A 27,140-nucleotide genomic window follows, 5' to 3' on the forward strand; every position below is an offset into this window, starting at 1 on the left:
CCCACATATATATATTAAATACAATTGACAGTCTTGAATAAATTAACCCCGTTTTCCAATTACAAAGCATAATGCGACTCAGTGTCGCACAATGCCGCATTGTGCTAATGCTTAATTGGAACATGAATTAGTTTTCAAGTGCACCAGCAGAGTGCGCTAAGTTCAGTGTTGAAACAAAAAATATTCATAGACTTAGCAACCTCATTAATGTATAAATAAAGTGGTAAACAATAATAATTGGTCGAAAACTATTTATGGTTATTTTAAGTAATTTTGATTTTGATTATTTCATTAACATTTTTTAAATAAATTTATAGTTTATTTTATTTTTTTTTTCATAAATTTATTTATAGTTTTGTATTTTAAAATGAAATTGTATTCACATTTTATGTGTAGAATATAAAAAAAAAATAGTCAATGTTTATACCTTCATTCATTCTTATATTTATTTTTTAACAGTCTGAATTAACTTTTTATTATTTCCAAAAAACTACGACGAGAAGAAAGCTTTAAGAATTTTTTCAATAATAAACAATATTACTAACGATAATATACATATAATTTCGATCAATGCCAACTTAAAGAAAAAACACTTGGTTATTTTCTGCTACTGAGTTGGTATCGATTGCACGCATCGCTCGAGAGCAACACTTTTTACAGTGCTCGATTGTGCGATGCGATGCTCTAGTTGAAACATTCAACGTTGAGCATTATGCCGCATAATGCGCTTTAGTGCTGTAATTGGAAAACGGGGTAATATTCAGAGTCAAGATGCGCGCGCATGCCTCATGCTTCTCCTTTGTTCAATCGTCCCCGGGACTGCTGGTTCAACTGACCCCATATAATTTTATGACAATTAATAGTAAATAATAAATAAATAAACTATTATATCACTATAAACGAAATTGGGGATTATAAAGTATGAGTATATACAACTAATATAATTCAAACTTTATCAATTAATTCAAAAATTAAAATATTATTAAACAATTTGTCACCAGTCGAACAAAAAGTTTAAGTACCTAAAAATACAAAAATCTCAATTTTTCAAAATTTATTTGTCGCAATGATTTCCAATTTTAATCATATCACAGTTTAACGTATTAGAATCTAATTCTAAGAAGATAAAGCTTTTCTTAATTTTTTCGATTTTTTAAGTCGAGTGGTTCAATTGCCCCATGGTTCAATTGACGCCTTTCTCCCCTACTTAAGGTATTAGAGTTTATAAGCTTGTTCAAAGTTGAATTCTTTGCATAATTTCTGTGAGGACTGGGTCTGCTTCTTAGTTATCCTGAGCTCACTATCATACCACGGTCTGCTCAGAAAATCTCGAGTACCTCTACCAGTCTTCAATTGCATATTCGCATTCGTGGCAGCTCTCTACATTACTGAGATCAGGTTATGGTATTGCTACTCAATGGACAGAGATTCTATATTTACAAAGGATTGAGGAGAAGGGTAGATGTACCGTTTGTGGCCACTTTAAGCAATTTCGTATCTATTATTTAGAATTTAATAAATATAAGTAAAATATATAATAACAAAATATAAAAGATTGACATCTTTAATGCATCAGTTATCGAATAATTACCAGCGATTACCTTATAAACTTACTTCTGTATAAGAAAATAAGAATATTTAATCATACCTGCTGTTTCACCAGTAGTGGCCATAGAATTACTACTTTTGGCCCTCAGTGCACCACTTTTGGTCATAGTAAGCAATAGTTTTTGGTAAATGGAATATTATTAATATTTACTCAATTAATAACCAAAATAACAATTTATTGTTACAGATAAAGAACTTCAAGTTATTTTTTAGACTTTTTTCGCGATTAATTTTTTTAGCAGCTAATTCTTTAGCTGATTTTTTTTTAGCTTGTTCCTCTAACCTCTCCTGTTTTATCTTTTTATTTCTCTCAATTCTCTCTTTTCTTTCAATTTTCTTAAGCTTTTTTTCTTCTTTTTCTTTCTCATTTCTTTCATTTTCTTTAGTTCCCACATAACACGAAAGGTTTTGAAATCTTTCAGCGAAAGTTTTCGTAAAATATTTCCACAAAATCTTTCAGAAACCTTGCAGACATCATTCTAAAATATTTTGAAAAAGATTTATAAAAGATTTTACAAAAATATTTTTAAAACATTTCTAAAATATTTTACTGATAGAGTAATTAAAATGTTTAAAAATATTTCTATGAAACCTTGCAGAAACCTTGCAAAAAGATTTTACCAAAATATTTGAAGAAAGTTTTTAAGAATATTACAAAAATATTTTATAAAATGTTGCAGAAAGGTTTTCAACCGTTTTTTAAAATTATTGTTTCAAAATGTTTTTTAAATCTTGTAGTAATCTTTTAAATAATATTTCTCAAAACATTTTTTAAAAACATTCTTGAAATCTTTTGGGATGTGTTCTGGAAACATTTCCGAAATATTTCAAAAAAATATAATTTTTCGCAAAACCTTGATGAAAAAAAATTACAATAAAACCTTGCAGAAACCTTTTGCAAAGATTTCACACAATATTTCAAAAAAGTTTGTAAAAATATTATGAAAAATATGTCAAAAACATTTCAAACATATTTATAGAAACCTTTAAGGCCGGCAATACATGTAAACGCCTAAATTTTGACCGTTTTTCAGAGGCTTATTTAAAATGGAAGGAATAAATGAATCGTTTTGAAACTTAGCATGTTTATTCATTACATATTAAAATATAAGAATCCGTTTTTTTTTTAATTTTTTTTTTCCAAATGGCTGCTGTAATAACCAAACTCCTGAGGCCCTCGCGGCGAAACGCATCAATCATGGTAATTTTTAACTTTAATTACAGCACTCTAAAATTAAAAAAAAAGGGTCGGAGCGTGTTAATAAAACATGTATCTTCTAGTTGAGCTAAGGAAAAACTAAAAAGTAAAAAAATCGTAAATTGGCAGACTCAGACAAAAAGAGTCTGATTTTTGACCCTTTTTTTAAACGATTTGATGGTCAAAAATGGCAATTTTTGAAAATTTTGGTGGCATTCTAACAATTCAACTAGAAGTTAATACTATAAAGAAAATGTGTGCTAAAGTTCATAAGAATCGGTTGAGAACTATTTGAGTTATCTTGAATGTCAATTTGAAAAAAGTCGTTTTGAGAAAAACGCGTTCAAAGTTTAGCGTTCGCGTCTAGCGCCAAATTGAGGCGGAGCACTCAAATGAATTTTTAATCGATACATAATGCGAATTTCATTCTAAAAATTTACGGGCATATTTTTGAGATATTAAACTAACTTTAGAAAAAAAAAAGAAATTCGAATTTTTTTTTTATTTTACTTGTATAGCCGGCCTTAACAAAACATGACGATAAGGTTTCAGAAAATCTTCTAAAAACCTTCTGTGGGACGAGCGCCTCCATGCCAAACTTATGAGGCATTCGTAAGAAATATTTATCGGTAACCCTGAATAGCTCAATTGATTAAAGAGCAGTCGCGCCCGGAAAGCGAAAGTATCGAATCCCCGTCGGTCCGGTCAGTCAGCTGTCCAATTTTTTTCACGAATCCCACAAAGGGGGCTCAGCCGGGATGGGGAGGGTCTGTTCCGTAATATGTTCCACAGTCTTACAACGCCACGAAAAAAAAAAATTCGGTCATTCGTGAGAAGGATTTGGTCGGTGAGCCCTGGCTGGAGGAGAAGCTCTCAATTGTCTTTTTTGAAAAAATTTCAAAAATGTTTTCTAGAAACCTTTCGCAAAATATGGTGATAAGATTTTAAAAAATCTTTTAAAAACCTTTTTAGAAATCTTTTGGAAGTTTCTGAACGCGGACACTTTCACCTTGTAGAAAGATTTTTTAGAAACCTTTTTGAAAGACTTAAAGCTTTCCAAGAAATGTTTTAGAAAGATTTAAGAAAGTTTTTATTTTATGTGGGCTTCCATAAATTCTATTCCTTTCTCAGATGTTATTACTAAAGGCAAATGTTCGACAGCACGTTTGCGCTTTGATGGCTGTTTTTTAGTCAACATAACTATTTGATTAATGACTTTATCTAACGATTATCGTCGCATTGCTATTGTATTAGAATTAGATACATTTTCCGTGCTAAGAATAGAAACTGCATCAGGTTCTATAACTTCAATAATTACAGGTGATGATTGGATAGCGTTATTACTGGAAGGAAGAACTGCTCTAATAGTGTTTGAATCGGTATTAATATCTGAATGGATAGGAGGTTCAGGTGAAAGAGAGATTCCAAAATCTAAATTCTGGTTAGGACTGTGAGAAATGAAGGATTCCAATGGTTCTTCGACTTAAAAAGAGTAAAAATCAAAATCAAACTAAAACATGATTTTAAAATGAATCAAAAAACCAATTAAAGGAACTGAAAACCGATCAGTTTTAAGAAATTGCACTTCAATTTTTGTTTTGTTTAATCATACTTACATTCATCAAAATTAGGCTCTGAAAACTCGGACAAGTTAAATTCCATAACATTGTCATCATTAGTAATCGAAGGATTGAGATCTTCAGATGCGAGAAGAAGACACGATGGAGATTGTTAGTCATTATCTGTATTTGTATCATCTTCTACTACCTTGACCCAAAGATCGTACAAAAGCTCATATTTATCATCAGCTTCCCAAGCAATACCTGCGGCTTTTGCATGCTTAAATCGTGGTAAAACATCAGCATCAATCTTGTTTTCAACGAATTGCCGGTGAGATAAGACTTGTGCTGATTTTTGTGATTCGGGTTCGTTAGAAATATTTTGAGCATTTTGAGACTCTTTTATTTCAACGAATTTTGTGTAATCGACTGTGTCAGCATCGAATGGGCATATGCCACAAGCTTTAAATCCACTCTTGATAACACTAACGAAATTTTCCTCATTAATAAGCTTTGACAAAAAAGCTGGAACATTATGTTTTTGCACTTTAGCACCATTATTTTCTATTCGCTAATTACGAATTAAATTCTTTCATCGTTGTTTTAATGGGAAAAAAAGGATACATCGAGTGGTTGTAGAATATGAGATGCGTGGTGCGGGAAACAGCACAGGATAATCTGTTTTTCTTTGCAGAACTTACTCAAATAGATCGATATGTGAGAGATATGACCATATAAGAATACAATCACTGGGAATTTAATTCTACTATTTTGAAGAAATGAATAAAAAACATTTGTGAAATACTCAAAAAAAGATTCACTGGTCATCCACCCATTTTCCGATTTCCCTATTCCCCAGCCTTTTGGAGCACTCAACACAAATTTTTGGTAAACGTTCAAATTTAAAAATTGTTAGCCAAAGTAGGGTAGAGAAGTTATAGCATACGGTAACCAAGTTTGTGAGAGACCGATTACCATGGGCAGGCATATATTAACCAAATTGTTCCGATTAGCGATATCATGCACGTTCCAGAAAGAGAGATTTATTAAACTAGGGCCCTGTCGTTTTTTGTCTACGAGGAGTGTTTGGCTTATATTGCACGCTGGCGAGGAGACCTTGGAGATTGGGCAGAAGTAGAGACTAGTTTATTCGTTTAGTGTTAACCTCTATACCGTGCTAAAACACAAGTTCTCGTCCGACCACTAAAGTTAAGCAGCACTGGGCACGATTAGTACTTGGATGGGTGACCGCTTGGGAACACCGTGTGCTGTTCTTCGAAAGTCGTTGTTCACCTCTGCTGCCAGCAAGACGTGTTTACTTTAGCTCAGGATTTTTCTTAATTTCTTTCTAATTTCTCAACATAATCGCGTTTGGTGAAGTTAGTCTTTACGAAGTTCATTGTCGCTTTTCTTAACTAACCTTTTAATCTATTGTATTGCACAAGTCACAACATCTTCATTGACAAGTGTAGCCTTAGATATATAATCCAATAACGCAGCTGCTTCTGTAGAAATTTCAGCTCCCTTATTTTTTAATTTGTAAAGTAATTGTGGTTAATTACTCCATCCTATTTTATTAGCACTTAAAGTAAGAAACATAGTATGTTTTCCTATTTGTCGTATCATCACAAAAAGATCTCTTTTTCGTTTGTTTCAATACCAAACAGAATTAGGTTTTGATCGTAGAAAAGCTAAATTTATTAAATTAAATTTAAATTATATTTAATTTACTTTCGATGCAATTATTAATATATTCCTTTGATTCAATCTGCTGCCGTGTAATATTCGTATTTTTTCCCACATGCTTAAATGCAATAGTAAGTGAGTCACGAACTCTTATTCTCATTATTTTCATAGCAGCGTATAATAAATAATACGGAGTAACTCCACATCGGTGTGATCTTCGTAATTCACTAGTCGCTATTGCGAATGGTGTTGCATTTATTCCGTCTCTGAATGTTCGGAAGTAGCCCAAATAAGTCGATAAGAAAGAAAGTTCTTCAACATGTTCATCAAAAATAATACTTCGTGAAAGATTATACTGTGCAGATGCAATCTGTAAATATTCGTCATCATTCCACATCAGAGTCTGTTGTTGTGCTGTTAGACTTTCTTTGATCGGTATATTTTCATTTGTGTCTTCTCGATGAATTTCATCAATGCTATGATCATAGTTGAAAAAGCTGTCATCTACATAATATCGTAGAGTTTGAATCAAGTACTGAAGCTATGCACAAATCGTTCTTTTATTAAGGAGACACGTCCACAAAAAAATCGATTTTTTTTTCGATTTTCTGAAAGAATATTATTTCAAAAATATTTCTTCAAATTTTGGTAAAGATCCGCCATTATTTACGAAACTGTAGTAGTTTAAACGGAGCGCGCCGTAGCGTTCCAAGTAAGTGTCCAAAACTTTAAATGTTAATTGCTCCTATTCGCGTTTTTAAAACGGTTGCCCTCGTTGCGTCCAGACCATTTATCCGATCCTTACCAAATTTTGTACAGTAGTACAAGATACACGTATCTAGGGAATGAACGAAAGGATTTTTTGAAAAAATGCCAATTTTTTTTTTCTTTTCTCAAAAACTCGGCGATTTTTCTACAAAAATGTCAATTTTTTCGTTAAAAGTCGACTATTTGGAAAAAAATTAAAAAATTAAAATTTCCTTTCGTTCATTCCCTTCGCCAACATCTCTACTAAAGGATAACACTCGGTTTTTATGTTTCTGATGAACCAATTGTTGCCAGTAAGGGCAACTGAAAATCACCTGTTTTTTGGATTCTTAGAAAAGTGGTCACAGACAACACAATTTACAATATTTTTACACACAAAAAATTGTGAATATAGTTCAGATATATAACTTACATATACAAAAAATCTGTATTGAAATTAATAAAACTGGCTGCAAAAAAAATTCACAAAAAATCCGCCTTTTTTTTGCACTCGAAGGTGACGTGTCCCCTTAACTATTCCCATTAAGTAGTGTGATCTGTGAATTTTTTTTTCTTGATATGAACGTTAATGGAATGGTCTTCATTAATATTGCGAAGTAAATGATTTACCATATTGTCCACCTAGACTGGTACATTAATAATTTGACTATAAATTCCGTATTGACCGTGGATGTGTCTCAACCGTCTAAAGCATAAAAATAGAATTCGCGGAGAGACAAGTCTTTCGGAAATTAAATCAAGTAGTGACAAGGACGCAGGTATATTTGGATATTTGAAACCGTTTTATGTGGACAATGTTATAATAACTTTCTTTTCTATTGATTGGTAACACGTGGTGCAAAGTAAAATCTCATTAATTGAATTGAAATTATCAGTTATTATACGTAAGAGTTCTTCATGTTCTGTTTGTGGTGGTTTTAAATCATTGTGGAACCATAATCGATCGCAAAGGGAGCATGCATAACCGAATATATTGTTAAAAAATTTGTTGCGCAAATCATCATGGGCAACTTTATTTCTTAGAAATTGTGAGCTCGGAATATCAAAATGTGCCGTGAAAGAGGTGCGAACGAAGAAGAAAGAACAAAGAAAACAAAATGGCCGCCGGGAAGATGCCAAAGAAGAAAATGGTCGTTTCACAAGGAGAAGCCAGACAAGAGAAAGATGGCCAATCAGAGGCGAAACCGTGCGAGAGAAGAAAGGTAAAAAAAAAGAAAAGAAAAAACGTGGTAAAACCTGGTTCTGGAGATCAGGTTGGGGTCATTAGTGTGTAAAGTCTGCTAGTCGTGGGTAAAGGCGGCGAGTCACTGACCAGAGGATGACCAATGGAAATGTTGGACAAACTAGAAACTTCTCTTTTTTTAATTATGATCCCATAGAACAGATTTATTTAGAGAGAAAACAGAAGATACACACGACGTACAGAGAAAGAAAAGAAAGATACAAAAAGTGATATAGAGAACTGGAAGAGTAATTGGCACAAAGCGACTGATAAGCTCGGCGATCGATTTAGAATTGATTAGGAACTGTGGGAAATCCGACAGGCCGCGTGCCGAGTGACTAGTTACTGACCACTGTAACGACCAATAAAAAGGCTGGACACGACCAGGGATTTCTCCTTTTTTTTACTAGTGACTTCACAGTCCAGATTTCACAAATTATACAAGAAGGAAATGCACACGGAACGAAGACACAGAATTTACGATACGGAAAATGATATAATTAGATCAACGGAGATAAAATAATTATTGACTGTTGAATTCAACGAACCGCACGAGAATGATCGATATCGACGCAGCTTCCGCTGAATCCTAGATCATCAGGGCGCGGGGGCAGACGCGCCGAGAACTCGCCATGTCGATCCGCCAGTAAAAGCCCCTGGTCACGATGACGTCACATGCTTCGGTGTGGGGAACAAGGTCAACGGAAAAGGTTGATCTGGAGATTTACGCGATAGTCGTCAATTTAAGTAACAAAAATATATAAATTTATTAACAAGATACAACTAAACTCTTGGACGCCATATATAGGACTAACTTACATTTCGACCGTTACGTTCAACTTGGGTTTAGTTAGTCTAGTACCCGCATAGGGAGGAAGGGCGCCAGTGTGCCGCGTCGATACACTAGGCACGTATCGCCACATTCGGCCAATCAGATGCTGACACCTCCTGGACCGGCTACGTAGCCGAACAGATGCTGCCACCGCCAGACGCGCTTACTCTAGGCGGCTGCTAGGGACATCTGCGTAGGTTCGCGCCGGTGTACAGGAAGGTGTCAGCACCGCAGAGAAGATCTGAAACTCACGAGTCGACCGAGAGGTGTCAGCACCGAGCAGGTGCGGGACGCCACAGTCACTCCCCCTCTGGACCGGACGCCGGAGGCGAACGGATCCTAAGATCTTCTGAGGATGTTCGGTCGATGACGTTGTCGAAGCTGTCCGCTGTTGGAGGTCGCAGGAGGTGACCGTGTAGCAACGGCTGAAGATGGTGGTGGCGAGTCGATGACAGGTCCGGAGGTCGAAGGCGAGGTCTGCACTGTAGGTGAAAGTCCGGGAGCAGCCGTAGGACGAGAGGACAACGACGAAGCAGGAGCAGATGTCCGCGCTGGCGTGTCGAATGTGTCGAGGTACGCCGGTTTTAAAGCGTCCGTGGAGACAGTCCTTTCCAAGCCGTTGACCTCAATGACGTAGACCTTGTCACTGATGGTCTGACCAGGCGAGCTGCACGGCGCGAAGAAAGCGCTAGGGATCTTTAGCAGCGTGCCGCAAACTATTTCCGCTGGCGAAGCCTGATGGTTCCCTTTGTAGGCGTTCCGAAGGCCGAGAAGCACGAGTGGAAGTGTGTCAGGCCAAGGCGCCTGGGCGCACATAAGCGCCGATTTGAGCGTGCGATGAAATCTCTCGACCATGCCGTTAGCTTGAGGGTGGTAAGGCGTCGTCCTGATCCTCGTGGTTCCCGAGGCTTGAGCAAGTGCGGCGAAGAGAGATGACTCGAACTGAGTACCCTGGTCGGAGGTGATTTTGAGCGGACATTCTTTGTCCGCGATCCAAGCCGACGTGAAAGCCTTAGCGACGGTCTCTGCCCAGATGTCTTTGAGCGGAACAGCTACTGGCCATCTAGTGAAACGGTCGATTATCGTAAGGCAATAACGGAAGTTCTTTACCTGGAGCAGCGTGATGATGTTGACGTGGACATGCTCGAAGCGGCTCTCCGTAGCTTGAAAGCGGGAGAGCGCGGCACGATTATGCCTGGAGACTTTCGAGCGCGGACACGGAAGACAGGCGCGTGCCCAAACGGTGACGTTCTTACGAAGACCGGGCCAGACAAACTGCTGCGAGATTTTACGTACCGAGACACGGACACCAGGGTGGGCGAGACCGTGAATAGCCTCAAAGGCGGTTTGACGAAGAGAGCGAGGCAGGTAAGGCCGAACTCGACCGCCGTGTGAATCGCAGGCCACCTTGATTCTCCTATGGATGAGGCGTTGTATTTTGAGGGAGGTGCGTGCTGCGAGTGATGAAAGCTCGTCGTCGCGAGCTTGTGCATCCGCGATGGTTTTGAGACTAAGAGCCGAAGGCAAGCTGACCGTGGCGCAGACTGAAGCTTTCGTTGAAGGCGACGCGGAGTCGTCCGAAGGCTGGTCCGGAAGAGGGCGTCGGCAACGACGTTGTCTGATACGCTGACGTGCTTGAACGTGACGTCGAATTGCAGCAGAAAGTCAAGCTGCCGTTGTTGTCGAGGAGAGGCCTTATCCGAGGGTTGGTGAGCTGCATAGATAAACGGCCGATGATCTGTCACCATCGTGAACGGAAGACCCACTAGAATTCGCCTGAAGTGATGCACCGCCAAAAAGACGGCCAGGAGTTCCCGATCGTTGTTACCATAGCGAGACTTCGTTGAAGACAGCGTCTGCAAAAAGAAGTTGATGGGCCGCCAATCTTTATCGATGAGCCGCAGTAACGCAGCGCCTACGGCTGAGTGGGAGGTTCGGCGAGACGAAGCGGGACGGACGGTGAAAGGAAGGCTGTCTCCGTAGCTGTCGCGAGGCTGCGCCGAGCATCTTCGAAGGCGCGGTCAGCTGCATCGTTCCATATGAGCGGTTGACGGCTGCCGATGGGAAGACCACGAAGGAGCTGGTTGAGCGGTGCCTGGGTATGAGCGGCATGCGGCAAGCTCCGTCTGAAAAATTTAAGCATACCCTAAAAACGCTGCAAGCTCCTTGGCGTTGCGGGTTTCTGAATGTTCCGAATTGCAAGGACTTTACGCAACGGATGACGAATGCCACTTGAAGAGATCCGATAACCCAAGAAGACAACACTGGGAAGTCCGAGCTGCAATTTATCGACCTTGAACGAAAGTCCGGCCTCCCGCAAACGAGAGAAAAGGACTCGTAGAACGTGGAGGTTTTCCTCGTGAGAGGAGGACCGGACGCAAAGATCGTCGATGTAGCAGCGATCGAAAGGAAGGTCTCGAAGTAGAGAGTCCATAAAACGCTAGAAAGTTTGCGAAGCGTTGCAAAGGCTGAGCGGCACTCTTCGGAACTCGAACAAGTTAAAAGGCGTGGTTACGGCCGTTTTTTCGACGTCTGATTTTGCCATCGGAATATAAAAATAGGCCTCCTGAAGGTCGATGACCGAGAAGACCCAGCTACCGCAGTTATCCTCGAGCAAGTCTTCGATGACAGGGAGAGGATAACGATCAGGTAACGTGATGGCGTTAAGACGACGATAATCGCCTGTCGCTCGAAAGCCGCCTGAGGTGAAGTAGGCTGGTCCACGGGCTGAAAGACGGCCGAACAACTCCTTGCTGGAGAAGACAGTCGAAGGTGAACTTAGCCGCGGCCAAGCGTTTGCCGGAAAGGCGACGCGGGCGTTCGAAAACGGGCGGTTCAGCCGTTACAATGCGGTGCATCACAGAAGAGCCCTGGAGCACAGCCTCGGATTTAGAGGGCAGACCAAGGGTGAGCGTCAGGAGGCGGCGACCAAAAGTGTGGATGGGCGAACCGTTGGCAGCAACTAGACGGAGTTTGTACGATCCGAAAGGATCATACGGTAATTAGCGGTATTCAAAATTCGCGCGCGTCCACCTCCATCGATTAAGATTCTAGATCGATACTCATTGTGAGCATCGATCAATTACCAGTAACTACCGAAGCGCCACTCTAGTTACCCCCACCTCTCGCCTCCCCACTTCTCAATCCCCTAGTGCCTACGCAGTACACAGTACAAAGGGACATTCATACTAGTTCTTTATCGGACGCTTACGACTACACATCTTCAAAGATTATAGAGGCTATAGTGGACAAAGGCTTTAAGAATTCACAAAGGACAACGGAAAGATCACCTTAATCTTTAAGTCTTGTGAAGGCAAGCCTATTCGACATCACAACCCTTAAGGTTGTGATTGCTATAATTCAGGAGGGCGAGAGGTGAGATCTTTATATTATTATATTTTATATCGACGGTATTTTCCCACGTGGTTACACCACGTGGTGGACTTTTCTTGTTATAATTAAATATCATCCAGGGTTTTTATGCCGCAAGGCTTTTCCCTGACGAGCCAATAAAAAAAGGCATTGTTTCTTTGTTTAGCTCAATCACGTGTTTTATTTTACACCTTAACCTAATCCTTTATTCTCCACTTCATAGCAAACAACTAATGATCAGAGGAATTTTCATTGAAGAATCTTTTGGTCATAACAGAGTTCATCGTACAAGAGCGGTTTCGAGACAAAACGGCGAGGTAGAAGAGAAACAACCGAACCGCAGTCGACAAGCATAGAATGCTGCAACGAGCTCTCGAAGATGTGAAGGCGGTAGTCCAACAAGGACGAAGGAACGCCATCGATTACCTCGGAAATGTGTGACGGTACATTTAGTCTCCCGAATTGTCCGCCTTAAAGCTGCAGGAACCCTTGCAGCGAACTGCTTTCTCCCGATGAAGTTTGTGATAATAACACCAGCGTGAAGAAGCTGGTGGAGTTCTTGCCGAGGCTTTCGCTGGTGGCGGAGGAGGAGAAGTGATCTGGAGGCGTCGCGGAGGCGACGGCGAGCGGGGTTGCTGCGAAGTAATTTATTGCAACTGTGAGCTGCAGCAGCTGATATGTGTTTCGATTATTGGAAACCGCCAGGCTTGCCAGCGTAGAGTGCACCGTGGCCAGTTCTGTCGCGATGTAATCCGGCATCGAGCCGGGCCCGTGCAAGGTTGAAGCTGCTTGAGAACCAGCGACCGCGAAGATCCGACCACCGAACCCGGATTGCGTCATTATCGACGCTGTTTCTGGCAAGATGGCGCATCCGCCGAACGAGTTGGGACGGAGTCCGATCCCCCATCGTCAGCCTCGAAAACAGCTTTTGCAGCTGCTGCACAGCTGTATCGCCGAACCGAGCCAAAATTTGAGATTTAAGATGTTCGTATTTCTCTGCGGAAGGAGGGCGATTAAACACGTACTCCATCTCTTCTAGAGTGTCGAAATCGAATGCTGTTATTGCAGAATGATAGTGTCTGGTATCCGAACGCATATCATTGCACCTGAACAGCGACTCCGTCTGGAGAAGTCAAAGCTTCGGACTACGACGCAAAAAGGGCGGCCAAGGGTAATTTGACCTACGATTAGCGTCGCTTGGAGCGGAGGCGGGAACAAGAACGTCAGTGTGTTCAGAAACCACGTTTCTGCAAGCTAATGCCCCGGTCGGCGCCGTGACCGAGACAGGAGCCGGAGGAGGAACCCGCTAACCATAACGGTCCTCCACGGGCGAACTCCTCGAAGCAGCCGCGTCCGATAAATCACGGGGAGCGCGCTGCGAGGCTTCAGCTTGCGTAATCGGCATTTCGAAAGTAAGAGACAGGGAGAAAAACGAAAAGAGGAAAAGAAATCACACACGAAGAAAGAAAAAGAAAGACGAAACGATCAACGTGCTTACGAGAATAGTGGGCTAACGAGGAAAGAGAACGAAAAAGAACAATATAGCCGCCGTGGGAGATAATACGAAAGAAAATGGCCGATCAGAGGCGAAGCCGGGAAAGAGAAGAGAAAATAGAGACGAAATACGTGGTTAAACCTGGTTCTAGAGATCACGTCGGGGTCACCAGTGTGGGAAGTCCACTAGCGGCGTTGTGAGTTGGCGAGTCACTGACCACAGGACGACCAATGAGAACGCTGTACGACTAGGAAACTCTCATTTTTAATGGGGATCTCACAGAACAGATTTAATAGATAAAGAACGGTAGAAACACACGACGTACAAAGTAAGATAGTAAGACACAGAAAAGATAAAGAAATACTAGTATGAATTGCAATAAAGACTATCAAGTTCGACGATCAGAACAGAATTAATTAGCACCTGACGCAGCATCCGCTAAATTGGAGATCGTTGGAACGCGGGGAGAGGCACGCAGAGATTACGCCACGTAGATCAGATAATTACAATCCCTGGTCGCGATCACGCCACATTATTATTATTATTATTATTATTATTATTATTATTATTATTATTATTATTATTATTATTATTATTATTATTATTATTATTAGTTTTTATTGGCATGAACTTTTACAGTATAGAGCCACAGCACCAGTACAGTGGCGCCGATGAGGGCGCGCTGAGTTACAATTTCAAATACAAAAATAGTCATATCCTAATATCTAATCTTAATCCTAAATCTTAACCTAAAGTAGGATTACAGAGAGAATAATGAAGTACCGTAAGTAAGTAAGTAAGTAAGTAATTAATAAGATGATACATGAATGAATGAGTATAATACACAGAGTGAAATGATCTAAATGTGCTAGATTGAATAGTGATTAAATGTAGGCATTATATTACATATTTATTGTACGATCCGAAATGATCGTACGGTAACTAACTGTATTCAAACCGCGCGCGTCCGATTTTACCGACTAAGATTCTAGTTCGATATTCATTACGAATATCGAATAACTCCAAGCGACTATCGAAACGCTAATGATAGCCACCACTACCTCTCTCATCCCCACCTCTCACCTCCCCACTATACGACCTCTGTTAGACCAACTCAAAGCAGTGCTGTCAGATCGTGGGTAAATCTTACCCTCTCCCTGTGCCACTGGTATTGCACACAATGAAAGTTTTCCATGTCCGTGTGTTTGGGATGTCGAAAGAAGTCGAGTGTAACCGAAGTTGGCGGGCACGCCGGAGTGGCACACTATGAAAGCGACTCGTGTCGTCCGAACACATGGACACGAGTCGCTTTCATAATGTGCCACTTCGTGACCACTGCGGAGTACTTTTCTGATAACCCAAAGCTAACCTCAAAGATGAATTCTGAATTCTTTGTAATTTTTCAAAATTTGCATTTGAACATGGCGAAATGAGAAAGCCACAATATTCTAATCTTGATCTGACTAAGAATTGGTAAAGTAAGATCAACGTACTTGGATCTGCACCCCACCAGGTCCTCCTCAAACAACTAATAATTCTGGATGAAAAAACACTCTTTCTAACTAAGTAGTCGATATGTTTAGACCAATTGAGCTGTTGATCTAAAATCATACCAAGAAGCTTAACCTCACTGGTTGGTAAAATTGTTTCATCCTTTATTTTTAATTCAATATTTCTGTTATTTAGGTTGCACTTATTGAAAAAAATTAATTCACATTTATGTAAAGCCAATTCAAGGCCTCTATTTTTAAGAAAGTTTAAAACGAGATCAATGACGAATTCGAGTTTATTAATGCCTTCTTGCGGGTTGTCCCACTGAGTGAACAAAACCACGTCGTCAGCAAACTCTAAAATTCCTATATCTATCCCTAAAAGTAATTTTAAAAGCCTGGTGTAAATGGCATAGAGAATAGAGCTAAGAACGCTCCCCTGTGGAACGTCTTTATTTACTAAATAAGTCGTATTATTATCCGAATTGAGTGGAATAAGAATCCGTTCGTTTATAAGAAATTTGATAAAAATGATAAATTTCTTTGGTAGTCCTAGCTTGATCAAATCGTCAATTAATATATCAGGGATAACCTCATTGAGTGCGTCTTTAATATCTAAGAAAAAAGCTGCTAGGCTTTTCTTCTTGTAAAAAGTTTCATGGATATGTGTGGTCAAAATAGAAAGATTGTCGGCGCAGGATTTACCTCTGCGAAAACCGAATTGCGATGGTGAAAAGACGTTATTATTTTCCAATCAAAAGATTAGCCGGAAACTAATCATTCTCTCGAATGTTTTTAAGATATACGATGCCATAGAGACAGGACGGACCTTGTCGCTATTGTTTTTCGGTATAAAGGCTATTAGGTATTTAGACCAGTCTTCTGGGAACTGACCTTGACTGTAACAATCATTGAATATATCTAAGAGTAATCTTTTGTAAAATTTCGGGAGAAATATCAGCAATTCATAACTGATTTTGTCAACACCGGGTGACGATTTAATATTCATCGAGTGAAGTGCAGATTTGAGTTCTTCAAAGGAAAATAGGATGTTCATAAAATGGTCATCATTATAACCAGAGTATTGTGATTCTATAAATTCAGAGAGATTTTCGTGAGGGCATAAATCTACATTTTTGGGAATACATAGTTCATCAAGGCAGTTTTTCGCATTGACTAATGCTGTCTTGTTACCATCCAGTGAGACGGTTCTACTCAAACCATTTTTGAATATTTTAATTTTACTCCACACATCTAAAATTCTAGAATTACGATTAATTGATCTACAAAAATTCTTAAATGAGTTGATCTTTTCTTTTCTCAATGTTCTTACGGTTTAGGCTTCCAACTTTTTATGATTGAAAAAAGATTCTCGATTGCATCTATAATGAATCGACCTAAATGATGCATCCCTTAGCCTAACTGCTTTATCACATTTTTCATTCCATCACATATTTTTCCTAACTTTTTTCTTACGCTTAAAAGTTTTATCATTAGGATTTTGCTTTTTTTTTTAAACTGGAGTCGTCTAAAGTTTTATAAATAAAATCTATAAATGAATTATATCTATTGACAGCTGGTTGGTTAGTAAAAAGTATATTATTGAAATTTGATTTTTCATCGTCAAGTAGTTTGAAAAATTTTGCTAAATCTATATTTTTCAGATTAATGCGATAATCTGTTCTATATTGTTTGTCAACTTTAAGAAAAAAGGAAATAATAATGGGGTAATGATCGCTACCCCACGAGTCCTTAAGCACTGACCAGTCTGCCCTAAAAGACACATCCATAGATAAAAAGGTTAAGTCTACGTTCGAAAAGGTATGACCTTTATCCGAGATCAAAATATGAGTGGGTTTGCGATTATTTAAAAGAAAGAAGTTGTCAAAGTCTGTATTATCATATATGATATTGCCGTTTCTACAAGATTTATTACTTCCCCAAAGTGGGTAATGTGCATTAAAGTCTCCTAGTAATATGTAAGAATTGAATATTTTAATTTTATCTGTCAGTGATATCCATTCTCTTGAGGTTAAGTTATTAGCTGTTTTGGGCGACCTATAGCAGGATATTATTAGTAACTCACCCAAGTTACAGCCTACTGAAATAGCTCCTATTTCCAAACTATTTAGTGTAATATTCAAGTCTACTTTTTGATAAAAAATATTTTTTCTAATAAAAAATGCCAAATCTCCTCCTTTGCCATCGGGTCTATCGAATCTAAGAGTATTAAAACCGTTTAGAGTAAATCTTATATTGTCTTTGAGCCATGTTTTACTAATGACAATCACATCATAATCTGATGCGTAGTTTTGTAAGCATAATTTGTTGGAAATTGATCTACAAATCCATTGTAATATTTAAAAATTTGAATTATCCATAATAGAATAGTATTTATTAGTAAATTTTGGAAGACTTGTTTAATGATATAATATAATAATATTCTACGCAATTTTATTACCCTTAATACGCTTTCTATTATCTCTCGTATATGTCTTGAGTGTATTACTAGAATCGTTTATTCCATTCGAAAGTCCTGTAACAGTACTATTAAGCGGTGAAGTCGCAGATGAACACACCACCTTAGAGGTCGTCCGCTGCCCGGCCTTGGCGGCTTCGGCGGCGGCGGCGACAGCTGCTTCCGCGGTTTCGGCGGCCCCCCAGAACTTAGTGTCTCGTCCGACGACGTTCGTTGTGGCGGCTCATAAGTGCCGTAGGTTGCATCTTCAGCTGAAGTAGATGCAGTTGAATTATTTGCAGTAGCAATATTCGGTTGTTGAGTTGTGAATTCAGACAGTGATTGAGTTGCAAATTCAGAATTATCAATTCGATAGGTAGAATTGACATCAGAATCCAATTCGTTATTCAATTTAGAATTGGCAGTATTAATTTGTGAATGCAAGTTCGGGTCCTGAGCTTGAGCCTCGGTAGTGAGATCACAAGAAGCATAAGCATTTGCAACTTATTGATCTGAGAATCTCTTAATCTGTCTTTGGTGTTATTTATCTGATTTTTCTTATTCTTGTTACTAATATTTGAATAATTTTTATTCTGGTCTTGAGAGAGAGCAGGGTAATTTTCTTTTGTTCTGATAGGCACTGCCGATTCAGAATTTACAATTTTACTAGCTTCGGCGAATGAGATGTTATCATAGGCCATCATTTCATTGATCCGTAAGTTTTTTTGGTAGACAGGACAACTAGAGTCAATACTCTTGTGCGGTCCTCTGCAATTGGCGCACTTGGGCGTCGTCATTGGGCATATCTGCTTATCCTTCTCATTATCATGTTCGCTGGTATCAAGCCCGCACTTGATGCATTTTTTCTTCCCTTTACAAGTTTTAGCTGTGTGTCTAAACTTGAAGCAGTTAAAACACTGCATTGGTTTATTCACATATGGTTTAACATCAGATTTTACATGTGGCATTTTAATCTCTGGAGGCAACACTTGACCAGAGAAAGTCAACTGAACAGTTCGCGTGGGCAGCTATTTGTCATCATCACTTGTAGCGTTATGGTTTTTTCTCATTTGCTGTCTGACAGCAGTAACTTCGAAAGGTGAAATAATAGATTCAAGTATTTGTTGCTCTGAAATATATAATGGAACCCTAGCTATCAAACCTTTCCTTGACTTCCTATACTCAGGAATAAAAGTTTCCAAATTACGCTTAACAAAACAATCATCTGCTAAAATCTTATTGGCTTCATCTCTGCTCTTGCATAGTATTTCAACCTTGTATCTGCCTCTGTTTACTATATCATTAACATCTTTATACTTTTTGAAAATTACCTCGCCCACGGCTTAAGCGCTAAGCTCCCCACTATCATGAGATTTTCTCCTAACCCAGACCCCAAAGGGACCCCTGTTATCAGGATTGAAAAAATCAGCAGCCCTATTCCGTGCTACAGGTGTAGGTGGAGCGCCCCCGCCAGCACCTGTAGCTGGAACGCGCTTACCGGTTCTGCCCCTCTCTAGGTCCTCATCATTTCGAGTTCTTTTCTTCTTTAAGTCATTAAGACCACCACTTCCATCTACATCCATCTGCATCGACTTATCTTTCAAGTTTCCATCCATGATAACCATGGTGGGCGTATATAAAATAAAGCCGCCCGGCAAGCAGGGGCTATGGCTAGTGGAACCTCAGTAGAGGTTAGAAAATGTGCCCGGGCAAGCCCGGAGCGAATTACAATTATATGAAGTCAAAGACCTCAAAAAAAACAATACGTTATTCAAAATAAATTATTTCTAGGCGTGCCTTTCTACGAGCTATAATTTTAATATATTTTTTCTATGTTAACACTATGTAAATAGGATTTAATCGATCACCACGTGCATAATCGATCATGATCGCGACGCCTAAAGATAAGTTAAGGTTTCGCATGTTTATGCTACTCTCTGTTGTCCTCATTTTGTACCTCGTTCGCTAGTGCCGTCTCTACGGTTTCCTGTTTCGACGTTTGCTGGTGCTGTAGATTTCCTATTTGTTGACTTGATTGCGCCAGTGCGTTGTATTTGTTACTTATTCCTATTTTGTTTGTTGTATTTGTTTTGGATATTACCTTAGCAGTTTTTCTGGGCTGCTCCAATCCCCCTTCTACCTCCATAGATGCCGTTGATGATTCAGAGCCCTTTTGTTCTCGTGTAATTATGTTCGGTGTGACTATTTTGTTATGTGAATCTTTATTTGCAAGGAGTTTTTAAACATTGTTCTCAAGTTGTAGTCTGTTTAGATTTACACCTATGCGGTTATTCTGGACTCTGGGTTTGCAGGCTTTTTTCGTTGGCGTGTTCACGAGTTTATTGCGAGCTGACGCCATTTTGAACGCCAGCTTGTTATTATTGTCTATTTAGTCGGCTAATTATTATGTATAGCCGTGGCACTGTATCACCTGAGTTCTGTTCACAACACCTATAGTTAGCACGATGGAATAAATGTATTTTTTATTTTGAAATTCTTTATTTTTTCACTCTGTTTTAAAGCTGTTTATAGGAACGCAATTTGCACGATATGCTCTGCGCCGCTGATCATTTGTTATTCGTACTAGTTTCTCAAATCTTGTCTCTCTGCGAAGACATCTTCGGCGACGTTAGCTGAGATGTTAAAGGGCGACCGAGTGCACTTGCACCGGGAGGATGGGGCCGGCTTTCTAGTTGATGAGGTCTGCGTTGAGAAGCCTTCTGTTCTGCAGATCCACCGCCAGGTCAAAGTGCGCTAGAAAGTCCGCCTTAATGATGCAGTTGTTGACGTCAGCGACGATGAACTTCCAGGTGATGGGCTTTTGGCGTCGTGGCAAAAACGACGGTAGAACCAGCACTACCCAGCGGTTGATGACTGCCCAGGGGAGGGGGAACCGACCGCTCGGGAACGGGAACGTTATTGGGTGCGGCCCCCATAGTAGCTTGGACTTTGATCGCGGGCGTCGCTGTGGGACTTTAGATTGGACTTTAGCTGCTAATTTGCGGGGAGTTGGGCCAGGCTTGACTGCAGTGAGACTAGCAGCTGGGTAAGCAAGAAGATGTTGCCGGCTGGGCCGCTCGTTAGGGAGAAGGCTGGATGTGGGTTTACTGCGTGTACTGCTATTTCCGAGTACATGAGCTGCTCCGCTATCTGAACCAGTTGACATAATTGACAACCTGGCCAGTTGACAACAATTGAGTAAAATAAATAAAATATAAGAGAAAAGAGTAACAAAAGTGAACAACAAAATAATAATAATATGCAAAACTAGTATAGATAAAAACATTTTAATGATAATAGCGCATTAACATGTTAAAGACTATTTTATTCTGAAGGAATATTTGTGTTCCAGGCAAGAGACCGTCAACGAGATGCTTTGGATTGTGGAAGAAGGTTAAGATAGTCCTCATTGTGTATAGGAATGAGTAGAGAATCACGACTTTTTCTCACATACACAATGAGGCTTCTGACTATAAGTCTTAAGTAGCCCAGCCTCCTTGAAGTAATCAATGCCTTGCGCCAAAGAGAGTAAACTTCCTTCGGCCACAACGCATTGATATAAATACGCTGGTTGCCAGCCACAGCAAAAATCGTCTTCACGTTGAAAGTGTTCAAAATGTCCGCTTTCTTAAGGAGCGTGTCCATCAAGAGAGGCGAGGCAAGTTGAACAACAATAGAATAAGTTGAGCTTGAAGACGAGAGCGCAGGCAAAACAGAGGACACAGAAGCAGAACTGGCTGCAGCTTTCGAGGGGCGACCACCCGACTTCGGGCTTCACTGACGGTTCCTTAGAATGTGAGCTGACAAATATGAAAGTTTCATAACCGCAAAAATAGTAGTGGCAGCTTCACGAGGCGGCCTGCTAATAGAATTCGGGAGACCCGTGATAAAAATCTCGCAGTTGTCGTCAGAGGCAACGCTCCGCGCAAGAGTATTAAACTCTTTCCTGAGGTCGCTCAGTTCAGCAGCCGTTTCTTTTTATTTGTTCCGACAGTCTCCTCCAAAGATGTTATTTTGGAGGACAGTGTCGCAACAGTATTTCTAAAATCTTGTATAGTATTATTGAGGCGTTCCTTTCGCTCATTAAACTGCTGCATAAACTGAGCAAAATACGCCGGCGAAGCATCATCCATGTCGCTAGTGGATGGTCGCGCCTCCTCAGCAGTGCTGTCAGATCGTGGGTAAATCTTACCCTCTCCCTGTGCCACTGGGATTGCACACAATGAAAGTTTTCCATGTCCGTGTGTTTGGGATGTCGAAAGAAGTCGAGTGTAACCGAAGTTGGCGGGCACCCCGGAGTGGCACACTATGAAAGCGACTCGTGTCGTCCAAACACATGGACACGAGTCGCTTTCATAATGTGCCACTTCGTGGCCAACCGCCAACTTCGGTTACACTCGGCTTCTTTCGAAATCCCAAACACACGGACATGGAAAACTTTCATTGTGTGCAATCCCAGTAGCACAGGGAGAGGGTAAAATTTACCCACGATCTGACAGCACTGCTCCTCAGTCGAGCCACCCGCACACTGCTGCTTGAGAAGTGGTGTTAGCAATAGAGATGGTGGGGAGGCTGGACGTTTGAGAGAAGAAATAGTAGGGGTAGGGGTAAACGCGACGCGTGATAGGGCGCTGGAAAGCGAAAGCACAGTCGTATCAGCCTTCAAAGGCCGCCCGGAATTAGCTATAACTGACGACGCTCTAGACGCACAACACTGAAGAACCAGTGGAGAGAAACGGGAGACGGGCAATGCACACTCAGTGTGAAAGAGTTTTGAACAAGTTATACACTGTACCGAATTACTCTCACTTCTAATAATTTAAGAGCTGCATTGAAGACAGGTGAGCCTTGGCATGATACGACGAAGTCCAAGCACGTGGGTACATTATGGACCAGGAAGGTAGAGCAGCGTCGATAATGCGCTGCAGTCAGTAAAGCACAGCAGTCGGTAAGGTGCGATCAGATAAGATTAGATGTGGGTGTCATAGTTGTAGAGAATGAGACAACAATAAATAACAGTAGATGACTAGTTGGTTGTAGTGGTAGTGGATTGCTATATTCCAAACATCAAGAGTAGGCTAAAGATACTATGTACGTTGATCACGATTGGCTAACACAAATCACACATCAGGTGTACCAACTAAGCCACAATACACTCCTCAGAAAATATGCCATTAGTCCAACATAACCTCAAAATTTGATTGGTCTCGATTTCATGAAAATTATACAGTAGACACCATGAAAACACCAAACACACGGTGTCTTGCATATTAGCGCTTGCAAGTATCTGAAACAGAAGCCCGTAGGAATACAGAGGCAGAAAATATTCTGACAGAAAGTGGAGCACAAGTAGAATGACTGTTGAGATACTCAGAGAAAGAGAGATTGATTGATTGATTATTTTATTGCAACCTTGGGGTAGAACCCCATCAGGCGTGAATAGAGATTACATAGATTTAGTATAAATATAAAAGAGAAATTCAGTAGATGTACAGATAGTGTAGTAAAATATAAAATTATTAAGTGGAATAGCATATCATAGATTAACTGGATTAATTTAATTAATTTCGATTCTGTTAATTATTATGGATGATGGTCAAAATGAATGGCGATTGTTTAATAATAAATTGATTTATTATAATTAATTAATCACACAATACACCATGCTTGATTCATAGCAAGCGTTCATGATCTCAAGATAGAGAGTAAGCGCATGCGCAGTAAAGACTAAAGGTGTAGGCTGCTTGAGTGTATGTATGTGTGTGTTGAATGTATACTTATATGAGAATACAAAAATAAAGTAAACGTAATTTTTCTCTTTAACAGTCCCTCTGTTTCTTTGTTTTTGTGTACCTATAATTTCTATATTATAATTAGATACAAAAATAATTTCATATAAGTATAAGAATAACTAAAATTTAATGTTCATTAATTTTTCTTCTTTTTACATCTTGTAACACAATGTATTTCTATGAAGTTCAAAAAACTCTCTTGACAATGGTTTAGTGAGGATGTCCGCTACTTGACTTCTGGAATTCACATATTCTATAAGAAAATATCCTTCTTGAAACTTTTCTCTTACATAATGATATCGAGTTTCTATATGTTTAGTTCTCTTGTGAAACTCTGGGTTTTTAATAAGTTTGATTGCACTCTGATTGTCCACTCTAAGAGTACATGGAATATTATAATTATAAAATGCTTTTAGGAGTTTTTTTATCCAAACTATTTCTCTGCTTGCTTGACTAGCTGCAAAATACTCAGCATCGGTTGTAGATAATGCAATAGATCTCTGTCGTTCACTACACCAGCTTATAATACTTGAACCAAACATGACTACATATCCACTTGTTGATCTTCTGGTTTCAACATCTCCAGCTAAATCAGCATCCGAATAAACTATTAATCCAATATCAATGTTGCTGCGAAAAATAATTCCATAGTTTAGAGTTCCTTTGATATATTTTATTATTCTTTTTACTTCACACCAATTTTCTTTGGATGGATTTTCTATAAATCTTGCACATCTGTTGACGGACTGACTAATATCTGGTCTGGTGCCTATAAATAGATACATAAGGCTTCCTATCGCCTCTCTATACGGTACATTTACCATGTTTTCTTGTATTGACTTATTCGATATATAGCTTTGTGATCTTGCATCTGCAGGTAGTATAACAGGATTCGCATTGGATAAATTGAACTTATCTATTATCTTCTGTGCGTAGTGATTCTGATGCATAAAAATAGATCCGTCATGAAGTCTGATTATCTGTAATCCCAAGAAACAGTTAATTTTTGAATAAGTGATTTCAAATTCAACTTGAAGGTTCTTCAAAATAATTTCTATATCTTTTAGATGTTTAGCAGCAATTATCCCATCATCAATATAGGTAGCTATTATAATTCTATCCATTTCAAAATCACTTGTGAACACACATGGATCTGCTTCTGATTGTTTTAATTTAAATTTTTTAAGAAATCTTGTCAGCCTATCGTTCCAACATCTGGAAGCTTGTTTTAGTCCGTATACACTTTTATTAAGTTTACACACCCTTCCAGTGTTATCACCATATCCTTGTGGCTGTTTCATATAAACTTCATCATCTAGATTAGCCTTTAAAAAAGCTGTCTTGACGTCAAATTTCATCATATGAAGTTTTTCTTGTGCTATAATAGAAAAAATTAGTCTTATTGAGTCAAATTTGATAACAGGACTAAATGTCTCATTGTAATTAATATTTTTCTCTTGAGCACACCCTTGGACTACAAGTCTTGCTCTAAATTTTTTAATATTTGAATCAGGTTCTTGTTTTATTTTATACACCCACCTGTTACCAAGTATTTTCTTGTCTCTTGGAGGTTTTACTAACTCTTACACTTGATTTTTCTGAAAACAGTCCATTTCCTTATCCATCGCCAGCTTCCAATTTTCAGCCAACGGTCCCTCCATTGCTTGTTTAAAGGTAAGTGGGTCTTCGCCTTCAGCTAATAATAATTTATTCAAGTCGTCTGACGTGTAGTAATTATCAAGCCTTTTGGGAGCTTTCAATAAATTTCTGTCTCTCAAATTTCTTAAGGTTTGAGAACTTGAAGGTAATGGAGTTGACGTAGCACGTGTATTACCTTTAGCTTGATTTAAATTTTCTGGAGATTGAAATTTTTCAATTTGATTCAATGACTGACTTGAATTTGAAGATTCTGGTTGAATAACTGTATTTTCTGATGATGAAAATCCTCTAAAATCTTCTTCATCATCTGAATTGGTAGAAATTTCTGAATTTTGATCTTGATTTTCTAGTATTGATTTTTCTTGATTATCAGATGATGTATCAGTTTCTTCTTCAAAAACAAAAAATGACATTGAGTCATTTTTATTTTTAGATTGACTATAATTATCTTTATATAATTTTCCTGAAAATATCACGTCACGTGCAATTTTGACTTTTCTTTCTTCTGGAATCCAAAATCTGAAACCTTTAGTATTGTCTTCATAACCTAAAAAGTATGCTTTTTGGCCTTTGACGTCTAATTTTCTTCTTTTCTCTTTGGAAATATGAAGATATGCTTCTTCTCCAAAAATATGCAAAATATTAAAGTTAAATGAATTACCATACCAGATTTCATACGGCGTTTTATGCGGCACTGAACTTTTACCACTTATATTTAAAATTTTGACAACTGTATTGACAGCTTCAGCCCACAGAAACATTGGAAATCCACTTTCATTAAGAATGGTCCTTACAGCTTCAATTATTGTTCTGTTTTGACGTTCAGCTGAGCCGTTTTGCTCTGGTGTGTATGGTACTGTTTTTTGGTGTAGAATACCTTTTTCTTGACATAATAAACTGAATTCTTGATTGCAAAATTCTAAGCCGTTGTCACTCCTTATTGTTTTAACACCATTGGGGCAGTGTTTTTCTGCTATTTTCAAAAAAATTCTTAAAATCATTTATAGCTTCTGATTTCTGTGAGAGAAAATATACGAAGCAAAAATGTGAGAAATCATCTTTTATAATTAGAAAATAACTTGCTCCTGAGAGTGATTTAACTTGAATCGGTCCACATAAATCCATATGTACAAGTTCTCCAATCTGTATAGTTTTAGTTGTACTATTTTTAAAAGGTAGTCTGTGTATTTTACACTTAGCACAGTTTTCACAGAAGTCTATATTCAAATCTTTAACATTTATATTTCTATCTTTAGGAATAGATTTAACGTGAGCAACATTCTGGTGCACAAATCTTTTATGCCATAAATCTAAGCTTTGAATTATACTAGCTGCTGCTAAATAATTTTTATTCTTTGGTTCAATTACTTTGAATTGCATTTCAAATAGACTTTTGTTTCACATTCCAATTGCTATAACTGAATTATTTTAAATAAATTTGCATATGTTCTTATTGGATTGTAACTGTAAACCTTTATCTAAAGTTACACCTTGTGAAAAAAGATTGTATTTTAAACCAGGTACATATAGTACGTTTGATAAGAAGGTTTCAATCCATTCAGAACCATTAAATGCTAAAATGTTTATTTTACCTCTGCCTTTGGCTTGAAGATATTTTCCATCACCTATACGTATAAAAATCTCATCATCCAAGATATTATATTCTGAAAACCAACTTCTTTGATGAGTCATGTGATCTCTGGCGCCTGAATCTAAATAACAGGTGTTGACCGGCTCATTCAATTGAAGCATTGATGCTAAAGCGACTGATAACAATCCTTCTTTATAATAAGATTTAGAAACATTATTATCATTTTGACTTTCATTAGAATTTTGTTTCTTCCTTAAATCACACTGATTTGCCCAGTGATATGAAATTTTACATACTGGACATAATCCTGGTTTTCGTTGATTGTTTTTTTGACATTATTATTGTTTTTGTTTTGATAATTAGATTTTTTATTTAAATTGTTACCTTTGTATGATTTAGAATATAATGCA

The 27,140-nt window shown here is 38.7% G+C and overlaps 2 protein-coding genes and 1 pseudogene across 2 annotated transcripts; 2 read left to right on the forward strand and 1 right to left on the reverse strand.

Annotated features, from left to right (window-relative positions):
• Positions 1-5,524: 5,524 nt before the first annotated feature.
• On the forward strand, positions 5,525-5,642 carry LOC149033787 (5S ribosomal RNA; annotated as a pseudogene).
• Positions 5,643-9,212: 3,570 nt separating this feature from the next.
• LOC107073349 (uncharacterized) lies at positions 9,213-10,621 on the reverse strand. The gene is made up of 2 exons (XM_015333948.1): positions 9,984-10,621; positions 9,213-9,936 (listed from the first exon to the last, which is right to left on the reverse strand). Exons 1-2 carry the CDS (start codon positions 10,619-10,621, stop codon positions 9,213-9,215), a joined length of 1,362 nt encoding a protein of 453 aa, XP_015189434.1.
• A 9,695-nt stretch (positions 10,622-20,316) lies between these two features.
• LOC149033788 (uncharacterized) lies at positions 20,317-23,425 on the forward strand. The gene is made up of 2 exons (XM_089179230.1): positions 20,317-20,734; positions 21,041-23,425. Exons 1-2 carry the CDS (start codon positions 20,385-20,387, stop codon positions 21,084-21,086), a joined length of 396 nt encoding a protein of 131 aa, XP_089035356.1. The 5' UTR covers positions 20,317-20,384; the 3' UTR covers positions 21,087-23,425.
• The last annotated feature ends 3,715 nt before the right edge of the window (positions 23,426-27,140 follow it).

The sequence above is a fragment of the Polistes dominula genome, unplaced genomic scaffold (genome assembly GCF_049000335.1).
Source record: "Polistes dominula isolate Pdom_NZ unplaced genomic scaffold, Pdom_raw_medaka contig_29, whole genome shotgun sequence".
In the NCBI taxonomy this organism is placed as follows: domain Eukaryota; kingdom Metazoa; phylum Arthropoda; class Insecta; order Hymenoptera; family Vespidae; genus Polistes; species Polistes dominula.

Bases quoted from the DNA above. Each gene is read 5' to 3' on its own strand.
- LOC107073349 (XM_015333948.1), bottom strand. From the start codon at position 10,621: ATGGTGACAGATCATCGGCCGTTTATCTATGCAGCTCACCAACCCTCG. The intron at 9,937-9,983 runs GTAAAGAACTTC...CCGTTTCACTAG, and splicing joins ACATCATCACGCTGCTCCAG to ATGGCCAGTAGCTGTTCCGC.
- LOC149033788 (XM_089179230.1), top strand. From the start codon at position 20,385: ATGAGGTCTGCGTTGAGAAGCCTTCTGTTCTGCAGATCCACCGCCAGG. The intron at 20,735-21,040 runs GTAAGCAAGAAG...TTTGTGTTCCAG, and splicing joins GCAGTGAGACTAGCAGCTGG to GCAAGAGACCGTCAACGAGA.